At 36.4% G+C, this 27,496-nt stretch overlaps 1 protein-coding gene across 1 annotated transcript in view; it reads left to right on the top strand.

The window, feature by feature from the left end:
• MUSK (muscle associated receptor tyrosine kinase) overlaps nt 1-27,496 on the top strand; it is a 74,407-nt gene that overhangs the window by 16,034 nt on the left and 30,877 nt on the right. The window contains exons 2-9 of the mRNA XM_072404439.1: nt 1,566-1,692; nt 7,004-7,155; nt 9,912-10,039; nt 10,631-10,772; nt 19,373-19,497; nt 20,866-21,025; nt 23,592-23,598; nt 25,282-25,545. Of these exons, the coding sequence (XP_072260540.1) occupies nt 1,566-1,692; nt 7,004-7,155; nt 9,912-10,039; nt 10,631-10,772; nt 19,373-19,497; nt 20,866-21,025; nt 23,592-23,598; nt 25,282-25,545 (1,105 nt within the window). The remainder of the gene's footprint in view (nt 1-1,565; nt 1,693-7,003; nt 7,156-9,911; nt 10,040-10,630; nt 10,773-19,372; nt 19,498-20,865; nt 21,026-23,591; nt 23,599-25,281; nt 25,546-27,496) is intronic.

Raw genomic sequence — 27,496 nt, 5'->3', positions numbered from 1 at the left:
TGTGATTATAGAACCTAATCCAGGGCCTCCGAACTACAGGACAGTCCCACAAGACATGGCACCGCAGCCCCTTAAATAGGGTGTCAAATACCACCTAAATAGTATTTTATACCCATTTTCCTGGGCAATCACATTAGGAGAACATTTAGCAATAGCTTGCCATATATCCTTCCAGTCATCTTTGGTTATAGTGGAATTTAAATCACCCGCCCATCTAGACATATACTGCGGGGGGCAAATGTTTGCTTGAAGTAACGTTGCATACAAAGTGGACACCAGTCCCGAGGAACCAGCGTTTCTGAAACAACACGATTCAAAAGATGTCAATCTCAGGGGAGAGTTAGGTGAGTTCCTGAGAAGATCGTTCAGCTGGTCCCTAAATTGCAAATACAGGTACAGCTCGCTGGAGGGCAGAGACCAATGTTTCCATAAATAGGCAAAGGATTTCACCCTATTAAAGGAGTATAGTTTGTAAACATAACAAACAGGTCTAGCTACACACCAGCGAAATGCAACAGAATTGGCATATACAGGTTTTAAAAGAGGGGCAGTTGAGAATCCCGGTTAAGGGTGCATGAGCAGACATCAGCCCAGCAGAAAATTTAGGCCTATCCAATAAACCCAGGGCATAAGACAAGGTGGGGTCTTCCACTAATGGACGTTTATATGGAGATATCCATAACAGGTTATGCATCGGCACTGACGGCAACTCTTTCGCATATATTTGTGCCCAAATTGGTTCATCTCGTGAGCGATGAAGTGCCACCAATGGAGCCAGTTGAGCTGCCAATAAATATTTATGGAAATTGGGCGTCGCTAAACCACCAGAAAATTTAGCACGGTAAAGCACTTTTTCGGAAACTCGGGGTCTATTGGGGTGCCATATAAAGCGGAGTACCTTACATTGTTCAGCCTTAAGATCTTTCAAAGGAACAGGTATGGGAAGTGTGCAAAACAAATAAAGCAATTTCAGAAGGTATGATATTTTAATAGCATGAATCTTACCCGACCAGGATAAAGGGTGACATTACCATTTGGAGTGTAAAGTAGAAAGCTCCCTGAACAATGGCAGATAATTAGCTTAATATATAGATGACGGTCGAGACGTAATTTTAATCGCCAAATAAGGGAGTACTTCTAGCTATTGAAAGGCAAAATGGGGTTATAAAGCTTCCACGACTGTCATTGGCAAAGTAACATTCAATGCCTTTGATAGGTTATCGTTAACTACTAGACCAGAAATGTTTGCGAACTTAGAAAACGAAGAAACTAAATTTGGCAATGTAGTGGTGGGTGTCATAAGAGACAGTAATATATTGTCTGCAAAAAGCATAATCCTATGTTCCATGTCAAATGTTGTTTCTTTTAGTTAGAATTATTTAGATATATGGTACACTTTTTTCATCCTTATTTATTAAGATCTTCCAGGCTAATGTTCAAGCTACTATGATAATCTATGCTTTATCTGCAGGATATACTCTTATTTGTGTGTTTAACTGATACTGGATGTTTTGAGATATCTGTTTAAGTATGTGGCAATTGATTGTTATGTGTTTTTGATTTAGCTCCTTTCATCACTACTCCTCTCGAGACACTTGATGGATTCGTGGAAGATGTTGCCACTTTTATGTGTGCGGTTGATTCATATCCTCCGTCAGAAATAACATGGACACGTAATAACATTCCTATAAGGTATGTTAAAATATTTTGTGTCTAAGCTATATTGATAAATTGTGTAACATTTACAAAATACATATATTTATATAATATATATAATAAAAATGTCCATACAAATTATATAAGATGTTGTGTAACACTAAATCATTTCCAGCAATAATATATTGCATAGTTTGTAGGCTCTTCGGTACAGGGTCCTCTTCTCCTCCTATGTCACTGTCTGTATTCGTCTGTCATTTGCAACACCTATTTATTGTTCAGCACTGCATAATTTGTTGGTGCTACATAACTCTTGTTTAATAATAATAATTGTAATAATACCATATTTAATCCAGCTGCCTAAAATAATTGTTGTTAAATAAGTACATTTCAGAACATCAATTAATACTGAACGTTATGTTTCACTGCCTATGCCTGAACTTCAGCATTAGAAATTATTCCTGTCAAATTTACAGTACACCTTTGCCTAGACCAACCATTCCTAAACAGGGTTCTGTGGAACTCTTGGGTTGCTGTAGTGGTTGCTGTAGGTTCCTGAAACTATGGCTGTTTGACCTCCCATTTGATGATACTAACATAGTTCTGTGGCCAACTAGATGGGTAGAGCCTGCTGTCAGGAGTGTCTTAAGACAGCTAAGGTGGCTGCCTTAGGCCCCATAATTGCTAAGGCTCCCTGCCTTAGCAATTATGGCTTTCTCACACTAGTCACAACCCCTTGTGCTGTCACACCATCTGCCTTTTGGGCACCATATATGATAACTCCATTAATGGTGCCTAAAGGCATCTAACGTAATGGCTCAAAATCCGTCCCCAACCAATATAGAGCATGCATGCCAACCCAGTTGGAGCTCTGACACGCATGCTCCTCCCTTCTGATCAGCCTTATATCACATTCCCTCATGCTCCACTTATAGAACAACTGCCAACTTTTTTTTTTTTTTTTGAGGCAGAAACATTGGTGGCAGCTGCATTTTTTTCCTCTCATCTATGCAAATACATTTTATTCTCATGTGGTGGAACCGTTGTTGGAGGGGAATATGTAATGGAGGGGACAATTATGGATTAGGTCATCATGGGGGTGATTCTGAGATGTGTGCCTGGGGGTTATGGGTTATGTCATGGGGGTTTCATGGCAGGAATGTGGACCTTGGGCTTATGAATTATGATCCACTTACATGGGAATGAAAAAACAGTAAGGATTCTGCAACTGACAATATTAACAATATTGATTAACCATGTCCGCAGTGTAACCACACTCATTTTATGGTAACCACATCCAGGGCATCACAAAGCTAGGTCCCATTTTTCCCCTTCGCCTTAGGCCCCACATTTTGTTGAGTCACCCCTGCCTGCTGCAAAACTCTAATGATGTTTTAGCTGTTGGCAAGGTGGATTTATTAGCCATTCATTCCACTGGACACCAATTGAGAGCCTTTTTTTCCACTGACAGCCAATAAAATTATTTTAGCAGGGGTTTCCCTGGACGTGAATATATTTTCAAGGGTTCCTTGAGACCTTCAGAATATTTCTAAGGTTAAAAAGGTTGTGAAAGGCTGCTATAGGCTGTGAACATTAAATTAAATATATATCTGTAAGAAGCTGTAAAAAACGCACCTTCACTGACCCTCTCTAGCTGCCTGGTGCCCTTTGTAATCTCAGCAGACCTGGTCAGACATGACTCCTCTCTTCCTCTGCATTGCAAGTCTTCCTGGGGATACTTGTGTTGAGGGATGTTGTTGTTACCCATATGCCAGATCACTGAAAAAAGTATTTTAGGTATTTGCAAAAACAGTTAAAATGTTAACATATGACCGCTGGTCATCTGTATGTTTTGATTAATGCATTTTTATGTAATGTTTGCTGTTGGTTTCTTGGATGTCAAATTTAAAAATAAAGTTTAAAAAAAAATGATGGTACTAGACTATAAGAGGCATGTCCAGGTTGTTAATATAGATGAGCTGGTTTGGATCGCCCACTATCCCTATTTCTGCCGCCCCCCCCCCCCCTGTATGTTTGGAGGTGGAGGGGCTGCAATAGGGCCTTGGCTGATTACATATATGTGATAGGAGAGTTATATCTGGAACTGTTTATAAACGAAAATAATACTAAATTGTAATATCATACACCTACTCATCCTAAAGAAGTGGTAAGAGCCATGAAATGCATTGTTGATCTCAGCAATTTTTTGGGGGGATGGTGTAATAATAACTTTTGCCAGTTTTTTTTGCCAACTGTGTTTCACTGGGCAGATTTTCATTTATGTGTCCTGTAGAATTAACAGGAAGTAAGAGAAAATCCCTCCTAAATAAAGGAAATGCCTCAGCGAGTTGAACAAGTCTCTAATTGCTCATTACTCTATAAAAAAGAAAGAACGTTTTGGCTTTGGCTTGAAATCTTAATTACATTTTAAATTGAAGGAATATTTCTTTTGCCCCACATTTCATGAAAGGGTGCCAATGCCACGGCTACTTTGTAGGACAGTGGCTAACAATTGTTACCCTACAAAATTAGTTCCTATGAACAAAATACTGTTGTAAATAATAATAATAATGTTCTGAACAAGAGATAACATTTAAATGATTTTCAGAGGAACAATAAAAGGATTGTTCTTTTTATATTACCCTGAGCATTGGGCTCTATTAAATTGTAGGTTTCCCAGAATATACTGTATGTTGTGTTATTTATTACCCCTGTATTAGTATTGGCCTAAGAAGAGCTATGCTTTCTTTACTTAGTAATAGGCACTAACAGAATGAATTTGTAAGTAGGCCTTCTTAGCAAATGCTGGCTTGGAGGGAGCAGGTTGGATACGGATTGATTCATTTTTACCTATTGGTTAATGGAAAATTTCTAATACAGCTCGCGAAGTTCTCTTGTATAGGCTACAAATGTCAAACAAGGTAGCTGTTTGCCAACCATTCTATTTATAAATTTCCCAACAATAGATATTACTCCCATGGATTACACAAAACAGCCGCTACGTTAGCAGGGGATGAATATTTGGCAGATGCTAACTCAAAGCCTGCACTTTGAAAAGGAATGCTGCAGCAATTCACACAGATCTGTAATGAATCATATATTGGGTGATCCTTGGAATTTTGAACTCTTAACATTTTCTTGTTTGAAATATTTAGTAGTAAAGACAAATTCAGAGTCTTAAAAATACAAATGTAGAACGTTGGGATGAGTGTCACATTTCTTCAGAAAATGTGCATTACTACACTATGCAGCGTTTCTAAATGTGCTGCAATTCTGTAATATAGTCTGAAACATAACCATATGCATTCAGCCCAACGCATTTTCCCCCAGATGCATTTGAAATGCATCAAAACACACATCAATGTGCATTGTTGCCAGTAGTATGCTGTAATACCCTGTATTGTACACTAAACCGTGTACGGACAGCTCAGTGCTCTTGATGGTAGAAAAACAGGCAGGTACGTTTATTTTATTGCAGAAGGGATTTCACCATATTCTGTAGTATTGAACTTGCATGTGCACAATTTTTTCTTCTTAACTTTAGTTCAGTTTTATAGTACATCTAAACTTAAAAACAAAAATGTAGTACATTGCAGTTTACCAGTCCTTATATGTGATCCAGTAGTAGTAGTATTAGTTCATATAGTATTCATGTTCATGGTTCTCATTCTTTTTAACATGGGAGAACCCCTTGAAATAACTTTTAGGTCTTTAGGGAACCCATGCTATAACTACTATATTCACAACTGACAGTATATTAGTGTGGTGTCGGTGGGAAGAATGCCTCTTACATTGCTGGCCATTGGGAAGAATTTCACCCTACTGCTAGACATTGGGAAGAAGGAACCCGTAGAACACTCTGGGGGAATCCTAGGGTTTCAGAGATCACTGGTTGAGAAGCACTGATCTAGAGGGACAATGCTGCTCCAACTTAGATAAAGCATACAGTAAGTTTTGTCACCCTAAAACTGGAAGTGTGTTACTAGCAGAATTACCAAGTAAAATAAAAAACAATTAAAAAGGAAAAAATAGCACAAAACAAAATGCCACATCTAAAGACAAAAAGTCAGGCAATCAGCTAAATGGCAGTTTCCATATTTCTCAAAGAACAATATTTCCTAAAGTCAGAAGCAGCTTTACAGGGCTTTTCCATATTGCAATATGCAAAGTGCAATTTTATTTGGAATATCTTTCTGCTGGGAGCCTTTTCATCATATTAATATTTCATGAACTCTACTTTGAAATCATTGAGTAGTAGTATTCATTAGGGAAGCGTAGATAAAAGTGTAATTACAGAGTACATTTCACTCCACCACTATGGTGCTTTTCACAGGCTTTTCCTAGAATGGAAAAAAGAAATGAAATAAGTTCATCAAACACATTTTTGGCAGTTGTCAGCACGTAGATGTGTTTCCAATGAGTTTATCTAAATTGTGCTTGCACAGAACAGCTGAGCATAACATTTTCCGTTTGCTTACCTTCTACTTGTCCAAACAGTTGAGTAGAAGTGTTCATATCACCAGGAGCTGAGGGATGTGTGTAAATGTAAAGACGTCCCCTCATATCGTAGTGCTTCCCGACATGATATATGTTCAGATCAGGCATCATATATGTGTCAGTGAAACTTCCGATAACACAGCTAACCAAACAGATGAAATAAGTGCTTAGCTTACAGAAGCCTCACAATGCTTACAAAATAAAGCTACATGCAGTAAATAGTAAAAACAGAGCGAACAGTGGGGTTTTAATGCAAATAGTATTGTATTATTGATAGATTATCAAAACGCAATACAAATTAGAGAAAAATTCTTACAGCATCACAAAAGTAAGTATAATTGTGACCATAACAATGACGCTATTCAGTTCACAACTAGTACGCATCTAATTAATAGGCCAAAAACTGTCCCAACAGTCCATAGATGATAGAATCCACATATAGCTACTGCTGACATATTACGCAGCACTTTCCAAAGTCCATAGTCATTTCACTAGCTGTTCCTCAAAGGAGCTCATAATCCAATGTAGATGAATATATCCTCCAGCAAATAAAACTAAGTTGGGGGAAAGTATATATAAAAGTGCTTTACGGCTGCTTTCCAAAGGGTGTGGAATATGTACACTTTGAAACACTTGGAACACTTAAACAAGTCCAAAGAAACTCCATAAACAGAATTTTTGGGTTCGGATGAAAAGTTGACATGAAAACAAACTGATTTTGTTTTAGAAGCTAAGTAATGTTCACTTTACAAAGGGAATGCTCGTTTTCCCCACGGAGTACATGCAGTATGTACTGTAAATGTGCTAGCTACAAAGATAAATAGAAATAAATCTGACATTCTGCCCACAGGTTATTTGACACACGCTACAGCATTCGAGAAAATGGACAACTCCTGACCATTCTCAGTGTGGAAGAAGGAGACGATGGTGTTTACTGCTGCGTGGCTAAAAATGGTGTGGGAGACCCTGCCGAAAGCTGTGGGGCTTTACAAGTGAAAATGAGTAAGTGTCAATGATAATAAAAATGAGTTCATTTCGTGCCAACAGTTGTTCTCTCCTTAAACCCCAGTTAGCAGGCTTCACATATTTTTTCAGATGCTTTTAAAACATCTAAAATAAATTCAACTACGACATATGTGTGTTCAAAATATGAGACTCTTATTCTCTGTGCTGGTAGTTATAAACAGTTACTTATTTAAATATATTTACATTTCTATTTAGAAAACCTCCATCTTGTTTGCCAAAAAAACTTTATATTACTTATATGATTCCTTCTGCCAGAATAAATCCTATATCCATTAAAACAAATGTAAACAAAAGTGTTAATTAAAGTGTAATTGTAAACTAAAAGTGTATCTAGAGCCAAAAATAAAATAATGATATTGAAGCTCACCAACATTAGAAATTAAAGATCTCTAGATTACTGCCTGAAGGTAGTGGGTGAAATCATCACAAATATATAACGAAACATTTTCAATGGTATTACCGGACAAAAGGAGAGAATAGAATATAGTTTGTTAGGATTTACCTAAATTTTAGGCACATGTGTTGTGTTTTTTTAATCTTGTCTTTGGGCCATGCTACAATGTGTTTGTTCAGCATTGGTAGGCTTAAGCTACATACAAACATGCAATAATTGTTGTTGGAAAGAATCTTTCACGATCCTTTCCAATGACTAATGACTGTACGATGCATGAACGAGTGCTGTACCTACAACACTGTTCTGCTCTATGGAGAGGGGAGGGGGAAAACGACAGGGCAGCACCCTGCTGTGTGCTCTCCCCCTTCGCTTCCGTTAGGATCGTTCGATGTCCATCGTCCGTGGATCCACCAGGACGGTTGTTCAGACGATGGACGACGGGCACTGTACACACACCAGATTCTCGTCCGATATCGGCCCTGAGACGATTATCAGACGAGAACCATTGGATATGTGTACCCAGCCTTACTGTCAGGGTCCCTTCGGTGACTGAGGTTAGAAGATCTGTGAGACAAGCTACACGTGAGGTTATCTGTCTCTTTGTTTTTACTTGTTTCTGTGTTGTTGTTTGTAATGACCACACCCCTTGTATCAGCTGCAGCTGGTGGTCATTACTGCTCCTCCATTTAGTCTGGCCTCACACTTCATGCTATGCGGTTGATATTCACTTCTGGGATGTGAAGAGCTGGTGTGTTGTCCTCTTCAGGGTTCCTGCTCCTCCATTTGCTATTTAAGATAAGTTGAACTACTTTTGGTGTTTTGTTGTTCTTTTGTTGTTACTAGGCCTCAGGGAGACGTAGGTTCTTTCATCAGGAAAGGAACCAGTAGTCTCATGCCCAGTCACTATTCCTAGGGCAATTCAGGGCTACTAGGGCCTAGGTTCCAGTGTATGAATATTCCCACCATCAGGGGATATTCACACTGTCAGGAGTCAGGGCTAGGTTAGGGTGTCCGTAGGGGGTGACCATTTCCTTCTCCCTAGTCTTTAAAGGCCTAGTCCCTTTTATCTTTCTGTTTTCCTCCCCTCCCAATTATCCGTGACACTTACTCTTTAAGTCATTAAAGCCTGATTTACATTTATACACACTTTATTACACTATTTATTATTATTGGACATTTTTTTCATTGGAAAATTCTCAGCTGATAGCTCTTATGTGAATATGATCTGAGTAGCTGTAAAGCCACCAGATCACATTTATGAGACCATGAGTACCTAGGTTTTTATTGTTTCCCAAGCAAATTCAGATTTAAGGTTTTGGCATGTTTGGTAACTATTTGCTCAACCTAACTTCAACTTTCTTTGACAAAAACATAGGGATTTTCATCGTGCTTCTGTGCTTAAATAGCATGCTAAAATTGCAAATGCCATCTTTTTATTCTACAAATTCACTCAGTGTTCCAAAGCACATGTGCATTTGTGTCCTCATGTCAGAAGCAGGCTTTTAGAATATACAAGTATGAATACGGATGACAGCTTTACCACGGAACTTCAGACACATATAAGTGGCTATTCTAATAATTACTATTCTTACTTATTAGTTACATAATTCTCAGAAATTATCCTTTAAGCATGATTCAGGAATACTTGATTTACTACTTTGCACTAACTATTCACCAAATCCTATTTTAATGATCTAACATTTTAATACTAGCTACTGCAAGAGCAAAAGGCAGAAAGAGAATTAGGATGAAAAATATGGAGCATTCACGTTCATAAAATTTTGTATGCTTATTAATGGGTATTTAAGTTTTTTTTTATTTTATTCACTGTACAGAGGTCTAAAAGTTTTGCATGGTTTAACAATGTTAACAGAGTTTCAGATTTCTGTCTGTGTGTACCAGCATCTGCTGTCCCTTCACCCCCTCCCCAGACCCGTATGTGCACACGCCCTGTCATTTTTAGTGCTCTAATGTAAGATAACCTAAAAATTTATGTCACGCGAGCAATTTTGAAATTTAATAAGTTAACCGCTGCTAAAACTCTCTAATCCTAGAAATTTAAAGCAATTTGTTGCTAGCAATTTAATCTGAGATAACTAAATCCACAGAGGCAATTTAGGATTTTTATCGCTGGTGACCCTGTTGCTGACACGAAGTACTATTAGGCAACTGAGTTACAATTTGCATTCAAGGAATATTTCATTGAATGTCAGATTCATGTTTTTTTTTAAAAAAAAGGACCCTTTTATGTTTCTAAACTAAACTTAAACTATGATTTACTGGGAATTTAATAAATACAATGTATTTTGTTAAACCTATTTTTTTTTCTTGCTTTTAGAACCCAAAATCACTCGTCCACCAATGAATGTTAAACTTATTGAAGGTGTAAAAGCTGTCCTGCCCTGCAATACTTTGGGAAACCCAAAGCCTTTTGTTTCCTGGTTAAAAGGAGAAAATGCTGTCAAGGTAATTGAAAATAAAAATCCTTTTTATTGCTATAATGACCATGGTATGTACATATATTTCACATATCAGCATGGATTTGACTGCCCTTAAAGCGAACCTATCACTAGAACTTTTACTTTACATAAAAGACAACCCCTCTATGTAACGTAAAATGTACCTTCTTTTTTGTGGGGGAGTCTAAAACCCTTTTTAAAAAAAAAAAAAAAAAAAAAAGGTGAAGCTTTTGGCTACCCCTTCTAGAGCTTCTGGCTCCTCGGCCATGCCCATTTTCTTCAATAGGGAAAAATGGTGATCTCATGCATGCACAGTGAGATCAGCACTCTTTTTTTCCCTATTTACAACAGGCTATGTCACCCAATCTCCTGCCTGTACAGTGCAAGATTGGGTGACGTAGGCAGAAGCTGAAAGACAAGAAAGAAGATGGTGACTCCCATCGATTCCTCCAAGCCAGGACAAAGATAGATTTTAGGATGACGAAGGACCCAATCAAGGAAACTTGGAGGGATCAATGGATCTTTAGAAGGTGAGTGAGATTTTCTTTTTTTAGCTTACTTCTGCTTTAACAAAAATGATTTATTTATTTCATTGTAGGAGAGTGCTCGTATCTCCATTTTGGATTCTGGAAGTCTAAGAATTCAGAAAGTTCAAAGGGAAGATGTTGGTCAGTACCGTTGTGTAGCAAAGAACAGCCTTGGTACAGAAATTTCCAAACCTGCACTGCTTGAAGTAGAAGGTAAGATTTTGTCTGAAACTGTCTATACAAGATTATCAAATACTGCCATTGAGAATCAAATACTGCCATTGAAACACATGGACTTCCCACATGGATTCCCACAAGGCAATGTTTGAGCGATTGTCCGATTCACTGTTTTACAAATAGTCTTTTGATGTGCATCTAATTTTTTAAGTTAGATAGATTTGGAAAGGGTAAGAACATGTGTTTCTTTAAAATACAGCTCCGTGTATGGACATAAAACATACCTGCTAGTGATGGCTAACAAGCATGCCTTTTAGTGAATTACATATCAAAGCTTTGAAAATGTCTGTAGGAGAACAAAGTGTGCTATAATAAAAAGTAGGACATGTTCTGTCTGTGTAATATATTTTTATTATTTTTACAAGATCATAATTTAGATCTCAAATGAATTAAATTGTTCTGTCATTGCACATATATTTTAGGAAGAATACCAGAGTTTTCAGTGTTCAGATAAGTTTGAAAAACTAAAACATTGAAACCAATACTGTACATAATTCAGTAGTGACCACAATGGAAACATGTTGTGAATATAATATCCAGAATGTAAACCAAATTTATGAACAAGTTACCTAACAATGTTTTCCTTCTAATATGTTTTAAAACTGGGATATATGTTTTGTGACCGGGATAATGTTAGAGATACAGTCCTGTACAGATAGTAAAACTAGGGTTACATTTAGTAGATATTTTGCTCTAATGGTGCAGCACTCATAGTAGAGAAATAGTAGAGGTTTGGAAGTCTGAGAGCTGTTTGGTCAAGTATATAGTTGCCAAGGTTAATACATTTGCTTTGCAAAAAGGATTGAATGAACTCTGTATATAGTTGTGTTTAAATTGTTGTGGAAAATGAACTTGGCAAAGCCACATCTTTCCCAATACTTTTAGTTTGTTGTAATTTTATCCATACAAAATGTTCTGTCTGTATATTAGGCAATTTGCTGTATTTTATGCTAAACCGCTTGTTGATGCTGCCAGACTCCAAGCCAACTTTTAAAGCAAAGCAATACCCTGCTATATTCACCTGTCCTCCATTTCTCGCAAGGCGTTGCCATCTTCTTCCTTCCTATTTTCCTAAATATATAGATATTGTCCTGGTCGGGGTGATGTAACTTCTGTGCAGGAGTTCCCGAAAAATGCAGGGGAAGCTGGGATTGCCAGGTATCTTTGCAACAAATGCTAAGTTGCGCATGTGCAGTTCAGTGTGTTTGATTCCACTGAGCGATCAGGCAGGTAGGAATAAATATTGCAAGTGACATCACCTTTGTACAATAATGACCTACCTGAAGCAATATTTTTAAAAGTGGAACTTTAGGGGTACATTTCCATCCTGTGAACAGTCATCACATATTGCCTGTTATGAGCCTTATACAGCTAATCCTTGTACCCTAAACTAACCCCTTCCCACTCACTGTTCTTCCATCAAATGAACCCTTAGTTACAATGCTTACTGGACATGGCATTAAAGCAAACCTATTATTACACAGTATTCATATAGCGCCATCATATTACACAGCACTGTACAAAGTCCATAGTCATGTCACTAGCTGTCCCTCAAAGGGGCTCACAATCCAATGTCCCTACATCAGTCATATGTCATTACCACAGTCTAAGGTCAATTTTGGGGGGTAGCCAATTAACCTAACTGCATGTTTTTGGAATGTGGGAGAAAACCGGGGTACCCAAATGAAACCCACACAAACACAGGGAGAACCTGCAAACTCCATGCAGATAGTGTTGTGGCCAAGATTCAAACCTGGGACCTAGAGCTGCATAAGCCAGAGTGCTAACCACTGAGCCACCGTACTGCCCTCACCATACATTTTTTACATTATATAAAATGAAGAAAAGAGGCTTTGTGACCCATTTTGTGTGTTTTTCCCTCCTCCCACCTCAGCGGAATTTATTAATGGACTTTTATTACCAAAAGGTAAACCAGCCACCAAAGACTAACACTTGGCAAGACATACGGTAAAATAACAAAATTACTTATATGGACTCTATTTTCATGCAGGACATTGTTAACATGGTCTTACTAATAACTCTTCTTGTCACAAAAGTATGCAGCAAAAAAACGTTTAGAATGCCCTGGAATTCTATAATGCAAAATAAAATAAACACAATGTACTATGCAATTTTTAGGCAGAGCTTTTTCCTAAACAACGTGTTCTGTTCCATTTTCAGCTAAATGTTTTCATCAGAATAATGTTCAACAGTTAAAATGCACATCCGTTTAAAGTGTTTTCTTTTACTATGGCGTTAAAATGTTTCCTTTGTTAGAGCAATAAAAATGTTTTTCTTGTTGCGGCTTATTTGTTATCATGGCTTTTATAAGAAGTTAAGCTGCTTGCAGAGACTGATAGCCAGAAACAGTCTATGACATTTCCCTTGAAGAATAATGTTTCAGTCAAGGTAGAACGGAAACAGACAGAAGATGCCACCCTGTCCTGGAATGACATGACCTTCCGTTTTGCACTGGAATGTCAGCTTACTGAATATAGCCCGTGGGCCCGTATTTGTTCTGGATATAGAAGGGAGATCTGTAGACGTTGGTTTCATAAAATAGCTCCAGTGTCAGCTATCTGTTTTCAATTTTCTGCTTACTTATTTGTAAAAGAAAAGCTATTTTTTGAATCGTGACAAGGCACGAAAAGCCAGTCTGATCTGCATCAGTGACAAACATATAATCAACCTAACCATGGAAAGTTTTTTTTTTACAGGCTTAAAAGTTAAAATAATTTAAAGTCTTTTTTTAGGAACATCTGCCCAAGACTTGATGAGAGCATAAAACATAAAGAATCATTTTATTTTACTCATATTCAGATAGCAGGCATTTAAATCCCCTGCTATGTATCCAGTTTAAATGTTGCTTATGCAATCCTTATCATTAAAATGTATATTGGCTATTAGTAGTACCACTATTAAGAGTTCTGCGGCCCTAGTCCTAAATGTATATGTCTAATGTATCTACAATGTTTTAAGCCTTTCGGCTATGACTGTCCTAGTCAGGGCCGCCATCATGGGGGGACAAGAGGGATTGCTGTACCAGGCCCTGTTGAAACAGGGGCCCGGCAGCCATCCAGCAAAGTCAGTGCAATGCTTTCTCTTCCTATCAGGCTGGCTTGTCACCATATAGCAGCTCCTAGCTCTTTGCAGAGAACTGTCAGTAAATCTTGTCAGCCTGCCACCTCTGCTCACTGATGAGATTGATACATTTGTATCTTTTCCTGATATGTATACATTTGTATCTGTATCCTATATTGTATATTTTCCTCCAGAACCTCAAAGCAGACATGAGAGGCTGCAGGGTCACTGAAAGTTCATTAAAGGCCAGATATTTAACTATTTGCTGCCCACAGCAGAGCCCTGGTGTACCACGGTGTTGGGTTGCTATATAAGGCCTCGCTCAGTCTTGTGCACCTAGTGGCTGGAACCTTGCCAGTCACTCAGCACTTGTAGTGCAGCCCTGGGTTTTACCAGCATTTGCAGATTTGGCAGCAGTAAAAAGCCGTAACTGCCCTGCAACAACACCACCATTGTAAACATAGTGTAAGATTTTGTTTTAGCTAGCACATGGTTTTAGGTAGCTTTACTGCTTAAAACTTCTTGGAAAATAGGATTAGCATTGCAACAAAGAGTTCTGACCACTTGGTGGGGGGGGGGGGGGGGTTGAGGTTAGATACGGAGTAGGTTAGACACTGGAAAGAAGGGGTTAGGGTTAGGACATGGATAGGAAGGGTTGAGTTTAGACACAGGACACACAGATAGTTGATGCATCAAGAAGGGTGTTTTAGCTATAGAATTTTAGCACTAGAGGTGCCCAATTCACACAGATTTATTCCTGAATGCTGTAACCAATAGCAAGCAATGCTAAGGTTGACTGACTCAAGAAGAATTTTTTATGGTTGCAATGGGTCAATGCACTTACATGACTAAAATAAATTCTAATGGGATGGGAGTTCATCCATCCCATGTTAGTCTGGCCAATCAGGAAGTCAGAAATAGAGTCAGGCTCCAATTGCTAGCTATATACACTGCATGTACCTGTCTCACCTGCTGACTACGCGCACCTTTTAAAAATTATGACTTGAATCAAATCTGATTGAAGCAGATCCAACTGGATATGGCGGCCGAATTGGCTGATTCAGTAAACGATTTTATATATACATTAATGCTTATTAATCCATTCTCTACAAAAAAATACACACATATATAACATAACAAAATATATTGAAACACAACAGTAAAGAACAAGAGTTTTTCCGTAAAGCAAGTCTTAGTTACCTAAAAGCAATGCGTCAACCAGTGTAGAACAGTCCCTTCTTGAGCAAGATGATAAATATCCAAATTAAGGTCCAGCCAATATTTGGCTAGAATTAAATTATTTTTCACAAAAGAGGCACATGTATAGAGTTTCTATGTAGATACTTGTTGGTTGATGCATTTCATGGCGAATGATCTGCATCTTTAGATCAAGACTCAAAATTGTTACCAAGGAACTGATCCAAAATTGTATTCAAGTCAACGAAGGTTGTCGGCTTAATACTTTGCATATAAATGGTAGATTTTCTCCAATGCTAGATTTTTTATACCTTTTTAATGTTTATTTTTATTTCAATATTTTTATTGAGTAATTTTCAAATTGAACAATACAAGAAAAAGGAGCAGTAAAGACAAATAATAGTGGCAATGGAAACATGTATCAATCCAGATATGCCATGTAATCCATTTATAGCCACACAACTACATATATATATATAATGTACAAATGTATCTATATCTTTCATAAAATAGGTTATGTAAACCAAGTTGTTTAGATTTACTAGTTCTTCAAAGTATCTTTTACAATATATGCTAAAAGCAATACATTTATCTTGAGGGAAGGCATGGTATTAGATTACAGATTGCCTGAATTGCTGACTTTAATTATAATAGCACAGCAGATGTTTTATTTATTTACCTTGCAGGAAATGACTTGGGACAGCTACACAGAACCAAGTGACCTCATGGAACAGTTAGAGAGCTTTTGGCACACACTAGCTGCACTGCTGCACAAGTTAACGAGCTCAGAAGTGCGTTATACTGAACATAACAAGCATAACAATAACAGAAATTTAGACTTTTGCAGGATGTAACATAAACTATTTATTATTTGTGCGTTAAATAAGACATGTTGACAAGTACTGTTTTTCATGCTGCAAAATTTGCTCTTAAAAAAATGATAACCAATGAAAAAGGTGATTCTTATTAAAGTTCTTAAAGTTCTAACTTTATATATTATAAATGTTTAAATTATGAGCCTTTTGCTTTTGTGTATGTAATGGCCAAATCCCTATTATTTTGAGACCAATAGCTAATAAGCCACTTGATTTTGGAGAGAGGTCATATATCTGCTACTTCCATTGTAAATAACATGTTTCTTTATATTATACATTACATTTAAGTCCATCTCTATTGCACAGAATATATGACAGGGTAAGGGAAAGCCATCATGTACCAGGACTTTTTTTAAAAGCAAAACAGCCACACTTAAAAACTCACTATTTATAAAACAGGGAATTTGACATTCTCCCCAACATTCCTTTGTGGGAAATAATTACTGTCATTGAAACACATGAAGGAATGTTGGATTCCCTATTTTACAAATAGAGCCTTTTGTGTATTCACAATAAATATTTCATTCCGCTTTGGATATATTTAAGATTGCTACCTTTGTGAGTCCAGAACCTAAAGGCCACACAGTAAATAAAAGAAAAAGTATTTTTACAGATTTAAAAAGCTTATTTTCTTCTTTAGGAGTCAGGGTAATACCGATCATACAGAATAAATGCTCGTATATAAACTAATATACATACTAGGCACAAATGGTTGACTTTTACTATAGTGGGTATTGTTCATGCTTATGAGTAATCAGTCACAATTGCCACACATTAAGTTCCACATATTTGGAGTATTTTGCTACTATTAGCAATAATCCCTATTTATCTCCTCCTATTGTTCTTTATATGTAGCAAATTATTTCAATCATGTGCAATGACTGATATAGTAAAACATTCTAATTTCTCACATCTTTTCCCATAGATACATTTTCCCATAGATACATGTTTGAATTGTGATGAATTTAGTATGTGTTCTAGATGTTTATATTACAATTACTTCTCACTCCTAGTTTATTTGACAAAACCGGAAATAAGGGAACATCTCCCCTACTTCCTATTTGACTTGTCAGGGAGAACAGAAAGCAATAATAAAGTATTATATATCTATATATAAAAGTATAATAATTATTACTGTCTGTAGAGCCATTAGAATGAATTTATCTGACTTCTGGTAGCTAAGATAGGTGATAGAACAGTAAGAGAAGTAAAACCTCTCAAACCAGTACAAGTGTTTAAAACCTGGCAGAAAGTATTGGCTGGAGCTTATAGCGCTCATTTATTCTTGTGTTGAATGAATGCTGATTGTATTGGCAAGAAAATAATTTTACAAAATAGGACCCAGAGGGCTAATTGCAGTTTAGAAGTCAATGTAGGTTACTAATTCTAAAAGGCTAAAATTGCTTGCAGTTGTGTTTACGTTTTGGCTATCTTTGTTTTGAATGAATGATTGTAGTAGCTGAAGAATATTTGTTTTCAGCAAAACAAGTTCTGGCAGGTTAATTGCACTGTTTAGGGTCTGTTTATGGAAGTGATAACTCAGATATAACCATATGTTTCTATAAGATAATACAAATTCCAACAGTTTTTTCTGCTTGTAAAGCTACCCTTGGCAATATATTTACTCTTTTTTATCACATTTCAGCAAATATACACATAATCCAGAAAAACCTATTGCGTGAGGGTTCATGCCAAATTTAAAAGTATTTTCACCTTTTTTGCAAAACATTTTGCAGACCTTTTTGCCACACTTAGTGCTGTTTAGGCATAGGTAGACCTTGGAAAAACATTTTATTAGAAGGTCCTCAGAAGCACCAATTTAAACTTGGATTGTGGTGATCTCCCTGGTCCTGATAGAACTGATAGAACAAAGGTGTAAAGGCTTATAGTGTATGCGGACATGAGAAATTGATCCAGCGGGTCACAGTCCTTAACGTCTATAGAATTATTGGAACAGGTGGATATAGAGGATGAAAAGCTTATTCTCCCTCATGCCTAACAATTGAAAAAAAAAACAGTATCATTCTTTTAGACTCAATTATCCAAGGGCAAAGGCAAACCTGCTAAAATTTTGGACAAACTTGCAAAAGTTTTGGTCAACTCTGAGATATGTGCTTTGAATCCATGCTAGTAATAAACTCAAACCTGATTTCTTGTTATAACTCAAAAGAAGGTAGCAGAGCTTGCAAGTTAATAATGTATAGGGGAGGGATATAGAAAAAGAGGAATCATACATGTAAATCTGGTATGAATGAGCAATGCAGAAGATGAAAACGTTTGGTGTCCCATAGGGTATACTAGAGTGTTGGAGAAGATTCTGCTGATTAAGGTATATTAGAATGTGTTAGATCTGGTTTGGAGTGAAATGTCAATGCTCCTACTCTGTTTATAGGTCTATTATCACTAACTGCATAGACATGGTCATCATTGAAAAGATTCCAGCTCCAGATATAAAATAAAGCTATGGCTTGCTGTTTTCCTGAAGTAAGTTAGCAGCTAAAAAAAAGAGTGTTTGGAATATTTCAGCTCATCAGTTCGTTCGAGTACATTAACTGATGAAAACTTTAATGGTTAACATTAGGGAGGGGAGAAAGATAATACTAATAGAGGAAAACTGAAGCATCTGGTTTGCCATTGCTAACAATTTTTTTACTACTTTAGAAATTTCTTGAGTGAACTAAGCATGGTCACATCAACTGTCACAACACTTAATATGAATATGGTGTTCTATGTATGTAATGAAACAGTGGAGAACATATTTTAGTATATAGCTTTAACGTGTATGTGTATTTAAAGTATAGATGTATTTTTTTAATCTAGTTTCCTATATCCCCTTGGGTGCAGCCCACTAGGGTTTACCTTACTTACCTTCAGCAACAATCCAGCGATCCTCACTGTGTGACCTATTTGGAAGCACACTTTCTTTAAAAAATAAAGCATGCCCCAGACCCATTCATTTCTATAGTAAAGAGGAAATCCTAGTGACTGCCTGAAGACACCAGGAATGCAATTATACCATAGGAATAATTTATGCTGCAGAGTGCATACAAAGTAGGAAGCAACCATTTTTGGAGGATACGCAGAGCAGCCTAGGACCACACAGTAAAGATTGCTAGCTCGAGCCTGAAGGCCCACTACGCAGCACTCTAGGAGGGAGAGAAACTAACTTAGGAAAGAATGAATAAAACAAATTCATATTTCTAAGAACAGCCAGTCTAAAACAAGAATTGTGTTGCTGGTAGGATTACTAGGTGAAAATAAAGAACCTAAAAAAATCTTCACATATAGCCACCATACAGTAATAAATTACTTGAAAAATGTAATTTCCAAAGCAGAGGAAGTCACAAAGTGAAAGTGCAAACATATTTAAGAAAAGAAACAGAAACAGATTATTTGTGACCTTGTTGCATCTTCTCTTTCCAGTGCTTGCCAAGATCATAAAAGCGCCAGAATCCCAAAATGTAACATTTGGTGCGGAAGTATCTCTGAGGTGTGCAGCAACTGGTATTCCAGTCCCCTCCATCAGGTGGTTTGAAAATGGAAAAGCTGTGAGTTTGTTTCTGAAGTTTATTATTATAGATTACCCTAAATGTCCGTAAAAAATTAAAGCACACTTTGCAATTTTAGAAATACATTTTTATTTTATTCATAAAAATGATTTACAATGCAGAGTGTAAATCTACAAGATGCTTAAATCATAAAGGATCTCTAAATAAGTTTTAGTTTTAGATTAAGTGGGGATTGGCTAGAGCCACTGGAATCTTTTCTTCATTTTTTTATTTTCTCGTTAATCAACAAACAACATGAACATTCAAAAACTGATAATATTAGGGGGAAAAAATCAGGTAAAAAAACAGCAGAATAGGAAAAGCTCAAATGAAGTCAATTAGAAGTCAAAATCTAAATGTTAATAGGAGATTAAATAGAAACAATTTTTGTTAAAAAAATATTTTCTTTAAGCAATGTCATCTTTCATTGATATGATTCACATTTGAATACAATAGTTACTTCCATGGGGCCTCCTATTACATTGTCTTGATAATACTAGAAGGCTTTTTGGTATTCTCATTGTACATAATGTTGGGCTTAGCATGCACATGACCATGGTAGCTCAGAAGTTGCCCCTTCCATCCATCTCTAGCTGCCCAGCCACTTACAATCCCTCTTTCTTTACTTCACCCCCTGCTGAGGAAACTTCCCCCCTAAAATAAAACCGCCATCATTTATTGCAAAACAATTTTGTTACATATGTAAAAAACGGTAACCAACAATTGTTGAAATAAACAAAGAATAACCTGTAACAAATGTAAAAACATAAGTGCAATACTAACAACAACATTTTTTAGAACATGAAATAACATCTAAAAATTATAAAAAAAAATTGTTACCATGTAAATTTACCATTTACAGGCAGCATGTCCTGAAGAACATCATTATCATATACTATATCCTCAGCACCATTACATATTTCTTGCCCCAAGCTTCCCTACACTGCCTTGTGGGACCAATATCAATTGCCCTCTTACCATACTATACTAATCTAGGGAGACCAAGTGACCACATGTTACAACTGCAGTCATAGTGACCTCAAAAATGGTAAAGCCACTCATTAGCTCAATGCAAAAATGTTAATGGGCTTTGAGAATTGTTTTTTTTCTTCAGAAATCACATAAGGGTTGTTTTGAGTACGTTTTTTTCTATTCAAGCGGACTATTATTGGAAAATAAATTATTTAGAAAAAGTCTGCAGCCTCTACATTACCCACCCAGAGTAGATAAAACAAATTGTCAATGTATATATCAACCACTCACTATTACAGTAAAATAAACAAATAAATGCACTATAAAAAAAATAAGAATTTTATGTACTGTATAATGCATGTATTCAATTTGTGATTTTTTTATCTCTTCCACAAGGTTTTACCAGAATCTGTTGAGGATTATGTCAAAGATGGTATGATCTTCTCTAAGCTGCACATTACTGCCACCAGACCAGGACTCTTTACTTGTATGGCGGACAATAAGCATACTGGAAGCTTCGGTCCTGCCAAAGCTGCAGCAGCAATCAGCATATCAGGTTTGTTCTGGAATAAAAATGCTGCCCTGAGTGTATAAATAACTGTTTATTAATAAACTAGGATTTATCATCCACTAGTTTGCCCCATATACATAAATTAATTTTATTTTCTTGTTCTATTCAAAGTCTAAGCTTAAATATTTAATGTCTTAGTAATAATACCTATAAATGTTAATTGTGCCTAAGCATTATTCAAGTTTTGTCTAGAATTATTTCTCATCCATATAGCAGTGTACATTCTTATGAATCCTGAATATCTGCTCTGCAACCTAATAAAGGTGTATCTCCAGTGTGACCTCATCTAAAGCATCTTAGGCACTGCTGCTTAATTCTCCCAAGCTAGATTTGGAGTGAGATTTGGTATTATTATTACTGTTAGCCTCTCCGTTCTATTTCCTGGAGAGTATGCTAAACCAAAGGATCTTCGGTGGAGGTATATCCCTGCTCATACCTCATTTTATTGGTTTGTGGTGTCATCACCTTTCCTGCTGCTTCTTGGGGGAAAGTATCAGATATGGTAAGACACCAGGTCATAGTGCAGTCATACTTGACTAGTACTCTTTCTTTCTTTTTGAGGATAACATCAGTAGTACCAGTCCACTTGAGATACTTTTCTATATCTATAAAAAAATAGATTGGAGATTTTAGAAAAGATAAAAGCCAATATATATTATGTTGCCTGCTTACACCATGTGATTCAGATTGTCCTGTACTTTGATATACTTAGAGATGCCTAACAGCTGATCATGCAATAGTCATCCATAATTATCATCAAAACCAATTCCATCTTACTATAAAATGAAGTCTTATTTGTCACATAACTAGGGTATAATAATGCCCTGAAACAGAACATCTGCTTCAAACATGCCAAATGGGTAATGATTAGACATTTTCTTTCAATTTTACTTTCACAGATGCATAAGGTAGTAAAAGGAAAAAGAACATTTGCAAAGCAAGGAAAAAATAGCTTTATTGCTCCAATTTGGCCTGGTAAAATTACCATGGAAAACATTTTGTTGTACTGTAACTGTTTGAAAACATACATGTTGATCTTACAAAAGAGCTGTATTTTAGAGTGTTTCTTTAAAGTCACATCAAATTATTTATTTTAGGGTTGACTCATTAGAAATTTTAAATCTCATTTTACCTATTTATTATATTTCTTTCTAATTTACAGAGTATCGATCAAGGGTGAGTTACTTTAGAGTCATAGTTGAAATAAATTGGGCATTATGGTAGTATTATCTCATTAAAAAATATAAAAGTATATAAAGCATAAGGAGCCAGGGTGTGAAGCAACCTGAAATACTTTTGACTGAAAGAATTCAGGTTTTAAACGAAGCTATTCACTAAACTACAGTGTGAAATCAAACTCCAGGTAAACTATGTAATGTAAACAACATGGGTCAAAAATCTATTTCCTTCAAATATCATCTGTAAGAAAGTGCTCCTGGTAAAAGAAAACTGCCTCAATAGTGCAACTTTAAAGTAAGGGAATTAAACAAGTGGCTGTATTCCAGGTCAGCTATTTTGGGAAGTTAAAAACACTCTTGATATTTTCAGACCTCATATTCAAGAAAATAAAAGGCTTATTAGAGTTTTTTAACTTCTTCATGGTAGGTCATTTAAATCCCAATTCATATATTATCAGGTAGTAATGTAGTATTATTGGACAAAGACATGATATCTGTTAATAACAATATCATTCTAATAACAATCAGAAAAAAAAAGCAATACCATACCAAAAGCACCCCAAGTACAGGCACAACTCCTAACACATTTATTCTAAGTGGAAAAGTCCGATGATCACTCTACCTGTAATTTTCTTTCCGTTGCATTTCACCCAACAAATACTTAGATTAACAGTGAGGTTATTCTAAGACTGTAAAAAAACATAATTGTACACAGCAATAAATCTTTTGGAATCTTTGCACCTTGCATAATCAAGAAACAATTTTGTTTACGTTCTTTGGATTCAAAACTATGTGCATTCATTTAAAATGCACCTACATGAAAGTGTGGTACCAAAGACCTAAGTTTTGCAGGCAGATTAGTCCAATTCAAGAAAAGAAAGCCTAAACTGAGCCTCTCTATTTAGATGTTACTTTTAAAGGATATCAAAGTGGAAACAAAACAGTTTGAACATGGCTGCAAAACAAACCTTCTAGTACACTTCAGCAAAAATAATTTTATTTTACTGAAATTGGAATGATGCATTAAATGTTTTTACAATCTGTTCATGAAACTGTTAGGTTTCATGAACTTTACTGAACTTTTGCATGACAAGGTATTTCTCTTGGCTTTTATTCAGCTTTTCACACGCCATAAATAACAAAGCCTTCCCTTGCCCCTTGAAATACCCTCATCACCTGTCCATGCTGAGTTAGTTAGTGTTTCTGATAACAAAGAATGAAATATGACCAACTTATCATACAGCAATATTTGTTGGGAGGTCTGATGGCAGAAAACTGATGGCACCATAGATAGACATTCCTTGGCTAATTATTCTCTTTTTTATTCTTGTTTCTACATGTTTCTGGGATTGCATCATAAAACCTCAATGCAGAATGGAGGTAGGATCCTTGTAAAGTTTTAATTCCTTTCAGCACAAATAAATTGAACATCGTACATGAATAAAGTGATTCACTGAGTTATTAATGTATTGGTAGTTTGTTGAAGCTTGTGACAATTGATGTAGTTTCTCAGTTATGAGGCACCTGGTTTGATATTAGTCCTACTGAAAACTGCTTTCATTGGATCATTAATTACTAATGCCTTTGTTTTTTCCTCTAAACCAGTAAAACATAGCTAATGTCTTGTTTAGTACAAATTTTCCCGTTTGTAAATAAAACAATATCACTCCCTATAAAGTCTCATAAATATTTGCCCAGTGGATGACTAACAGTGAATAATAAAGTGACTTCAGTGACTTCACTGAATAATAAAACTCACCTAATGTCCTTACACTATGATTGACAAGGTGGACTTTTGTGAAAAAATACACCAATTTATGGCTATTCTTTCAGTTGTGTACATGTATTGGAGAGTAACAAATCTATGATCTACCAATGCAAATAAACACAATCTTCAAAATTAGAAAGTATAGAAGATGTTCTCATATAATACCAAGAAAAAAAGCATGATGATATTACTGGCTTGAATTTCATAATAGCTCCCTACCTTAGTGTTGTAGTATTATACTTATGGAATTCTGGTAACAATATCAAAGGGTAAGTTTTCCTAAGTTTTACAACTCTTGTTGTACTTCCTGTGTTGAAGTTCAGTTAAAGCAAAACTTCATCTGACAAACTCACCTGGCTGCATTCCAGCACCAGAAACCACAATCTGCCGTCTATTTTTCCAATCCCAGATAAACTTTGGTCATCTTGATTGGCTGTGCCAGGATGACATAATCATACACCATTCAGGCCCATGCACAACCAAAGCTGATACTGCGCATGCGCTGCTCAGCTCCCAGCCCGGCATGATCAGGCAGGTAAGTTGCATTAAAGAAGAGGGGACATCTCCTCTCCCTTTCTGCAATAATGACCTACCTGATCATACAAACCTAAAAAGGGAACTTTAGTTGTATGTCTCCATGCCTTTCTTCATTTGGTGATTTGTAAAAGGCAGGCAGTGTCATAATATAATTAAACTAAAATACAGTTATACCAATGTGTGTGGAGTTGGGCTTCAAAGCTTAACTTCTCAGTTTGGGAAAAATATATATTTTACACTTTTGGAAATCACCACTCTTTACAAAACAATTATTTATAATACTCACCCATCTTGCCCTCAAAATATGAACAGAGCTTCTAAACCCCTTTCACCCTTAATGGTAACCTCCTATAGCAACCCAACTACTCTGACCAGAGTATGCTCTGATTTGTACCAACACACAATATTTATGATGTTTTCTGTGTAAAGTATTTTTCAGTTATTTCTACTACCTGTTTGAGTAACGCAGGTAAGGCACTATGCTATGAGTTAATAAACACGCATGTGTATGATATACATATCTTGGGATCACAATGTACCAGTTTGGCATTTATGATTAAGGTGTGCAGGTTTTAATGCAAAAGGAATGTAAAAAATAAAATCTGTATTTTGCAACTTTCTTTTAAATCAATATGCCAAAATAAATGATTTGTAAGTGCTAGTGTAGTTTTTAAATATGATGATAATTTCAGGAAAACAGAAAGCAATATAATTTAGTTTTGCATGACAAACCCCCTGCTTTTACTTTCCCTTGTCAGGCTTTACAAAGGAGATACTGGCTATTGCAGCACATACAGAGGAGATATTTGTAGTAATATGCTTGCAAAGGACTCCTTGGTTTTCTTTAATACATCCAATAATGAACCAGAGGAGAGCCAAGAGATGCTTGCTCAAACTGCTTGGACAGAGCTGAAGACAGTCAGCCCTTTTTGCCGCCCAGCTGCAGAAGTTCTGTTATGCAACTACTTCTTCCAAGAATGCAACCCAACAGGAGATGGTCCAGCACCCAGCCCATTATGCAGGTAAAATGTGCTTTAAAAAAGAGGCAAAAAAATGTTGGTTCCTGAGTTAGACAGTGCACTAAGGTTAGAAGAAACCATGGAAATGACCATATTGGGTCTGATTTATTTAAGATCTCTAAGGCTGGAGAAGATATACCATCATGGCAGAACCTGGGTGATGTAACCAACATGGATTGGATTTCCTCAATCTCAATTGTTATTAGTTGAAACATGTTTCTGTCCTAAACTAGATCAGTTTCCAGGTTTGCTGGATCATCCAGGTTTGCTGGATCATCCAGGTTGTGCTATATTAGTCTATCTTCTCCAATCTTGGAGAACGTCAATAAATCAAGCCCATCGTGTCCATTTACAAGTCCTTATTCATTAAAGGGGTCATTAGAGAATGTTAAAAATGTTTGAACCTATAAAAGCCACCTGTTTCTTTAAAGCATATGTTTTGTTTGTTCTGTTTCTCAATGTCCATCTGAGAAGTAACTTTTTCAGTTCTCATCAGTCCTCCTTGTGGCATTAAAACGGTTATTTCAAATATCATGAGCAGCCAAAACAAGAAGCCTTAGAATTAATGTAATGGTGACAGCCTTTATATTTTAATGTTGACAGCTGCTGTTTGACCTTTATGAAATGAGGTGTTGCTGTCAGTCATCGACACAGTGGGTTGATTTCCAAAAACTGTTCACCTAGGTGGTAAATAAAGCACAAATGTTATTTTAGAAAATCATTTAACTCAGGAATTCTGGAATGGGGAAGTTCTAGTATGTAAGCCCACTAAGTTTCATGAGGATTTTAGTATGGTTTATTTAATCCCTGGATTCCTCATACCCCACAACTTTTCTATGGTAGTTAAGGAGGTAAGTAATAAATCCACAAATTGTACATCCTCATTACAAAATAAGACTTTATTCAAGTTTTGAGGACACATATGTAAATACTAACGTTAGGTCACACTGCATAGTTCTAAATCCAATACTAATGTGACAAACAGTAGGTAGTATAGGCAGTCTTAATATATCGTACACCACAATCGATGCACACTCCATTGAAGATAAATATTTTTGCACATTCTCCAAATATTGACCAAACAGATATGAATCAAAGTTAAAGTTGCTAAAAACCAGATAGATATTATTTTTTTTTAAATTCTACATTCTGCATTTTGAACACTTTTTATTACTTATATTGAGAAAACAGAATCGATTTAATATCCATCTGATGTTCAAAAGACTGCTAGATCAAATGAGAAAATCATCTTATATATGGTCAGCCTTAGGTAACAATGAAACAAGCTTCTTAGGTCTTATGATCCACAGCAATCAAGCACAATGGAACTGGAGCCAAGTGTGATCTGCTTTGAGTTTCTGTATCATGGTGCTTATTAGGGATAATAAATGTTACACATAGCCTTGTTAAAGCCCTGCATATAACTATGCATGCAGTCAGCTAATGTCATGTTCATTAAAATGCCAATGGTAGAGACCTCTGAAATGGAAACTAAGACACTGATTTTCTGGACAGCCAAGAGGATGAGACATTAGGTCCTGATTTTTTAAAGCTCTCCAAGGCTGGAGAGAATACACTTTCATTAGTGAAGCTGGGTGATCCAGCAAACCTGGAACGTATCTGGTCCAGGATTCAAAACATTTGCTACCAAAAAGCAAATGAAGAAATCCATTCCAGGTTTGCTGGATCACCCAATTTCACTGAGGAAAGGGTATTCTCTCAAGCCTTGGAGAGTTTTATTAAATCAGGTGCTAAGTCTCAATAGCTGCACAACTCAAGTCCTCAGGGGATGCATATAGGCTAAGATTTGGGGGCAGGCAGGGTATTCTTGTTGTGCGGTCTTGTGTGCGGTCTTCATACGCTGCCCATACTTGCAGTACACTTGATTAGGGTTTACAGCTTCCCAGTATCCTTTGAGCACCTTAAAAGCAATTTTTCTGGGCTGTCTCTGTTT

The sequence above is a fragment of the Pyxicephalus adspersus genome, chromosome 3 (assembly GCF_032062135.1).
Source record: "Pyxicephalus adspersus chromosome 3, UCB_Pads_2.0, whole genome shotgun sequence".
Taxonomy (NCBI): domain Eukaryota; kingdom Metazoa; phylum Chordata; class Amphibia; order Anura; family Pyxicephalidae; genus Pyxicephalus; species Pyxicephalus adspersus.
This window is presented reverse-complemented; position numbering and strand designations above follow the sequence as displayed.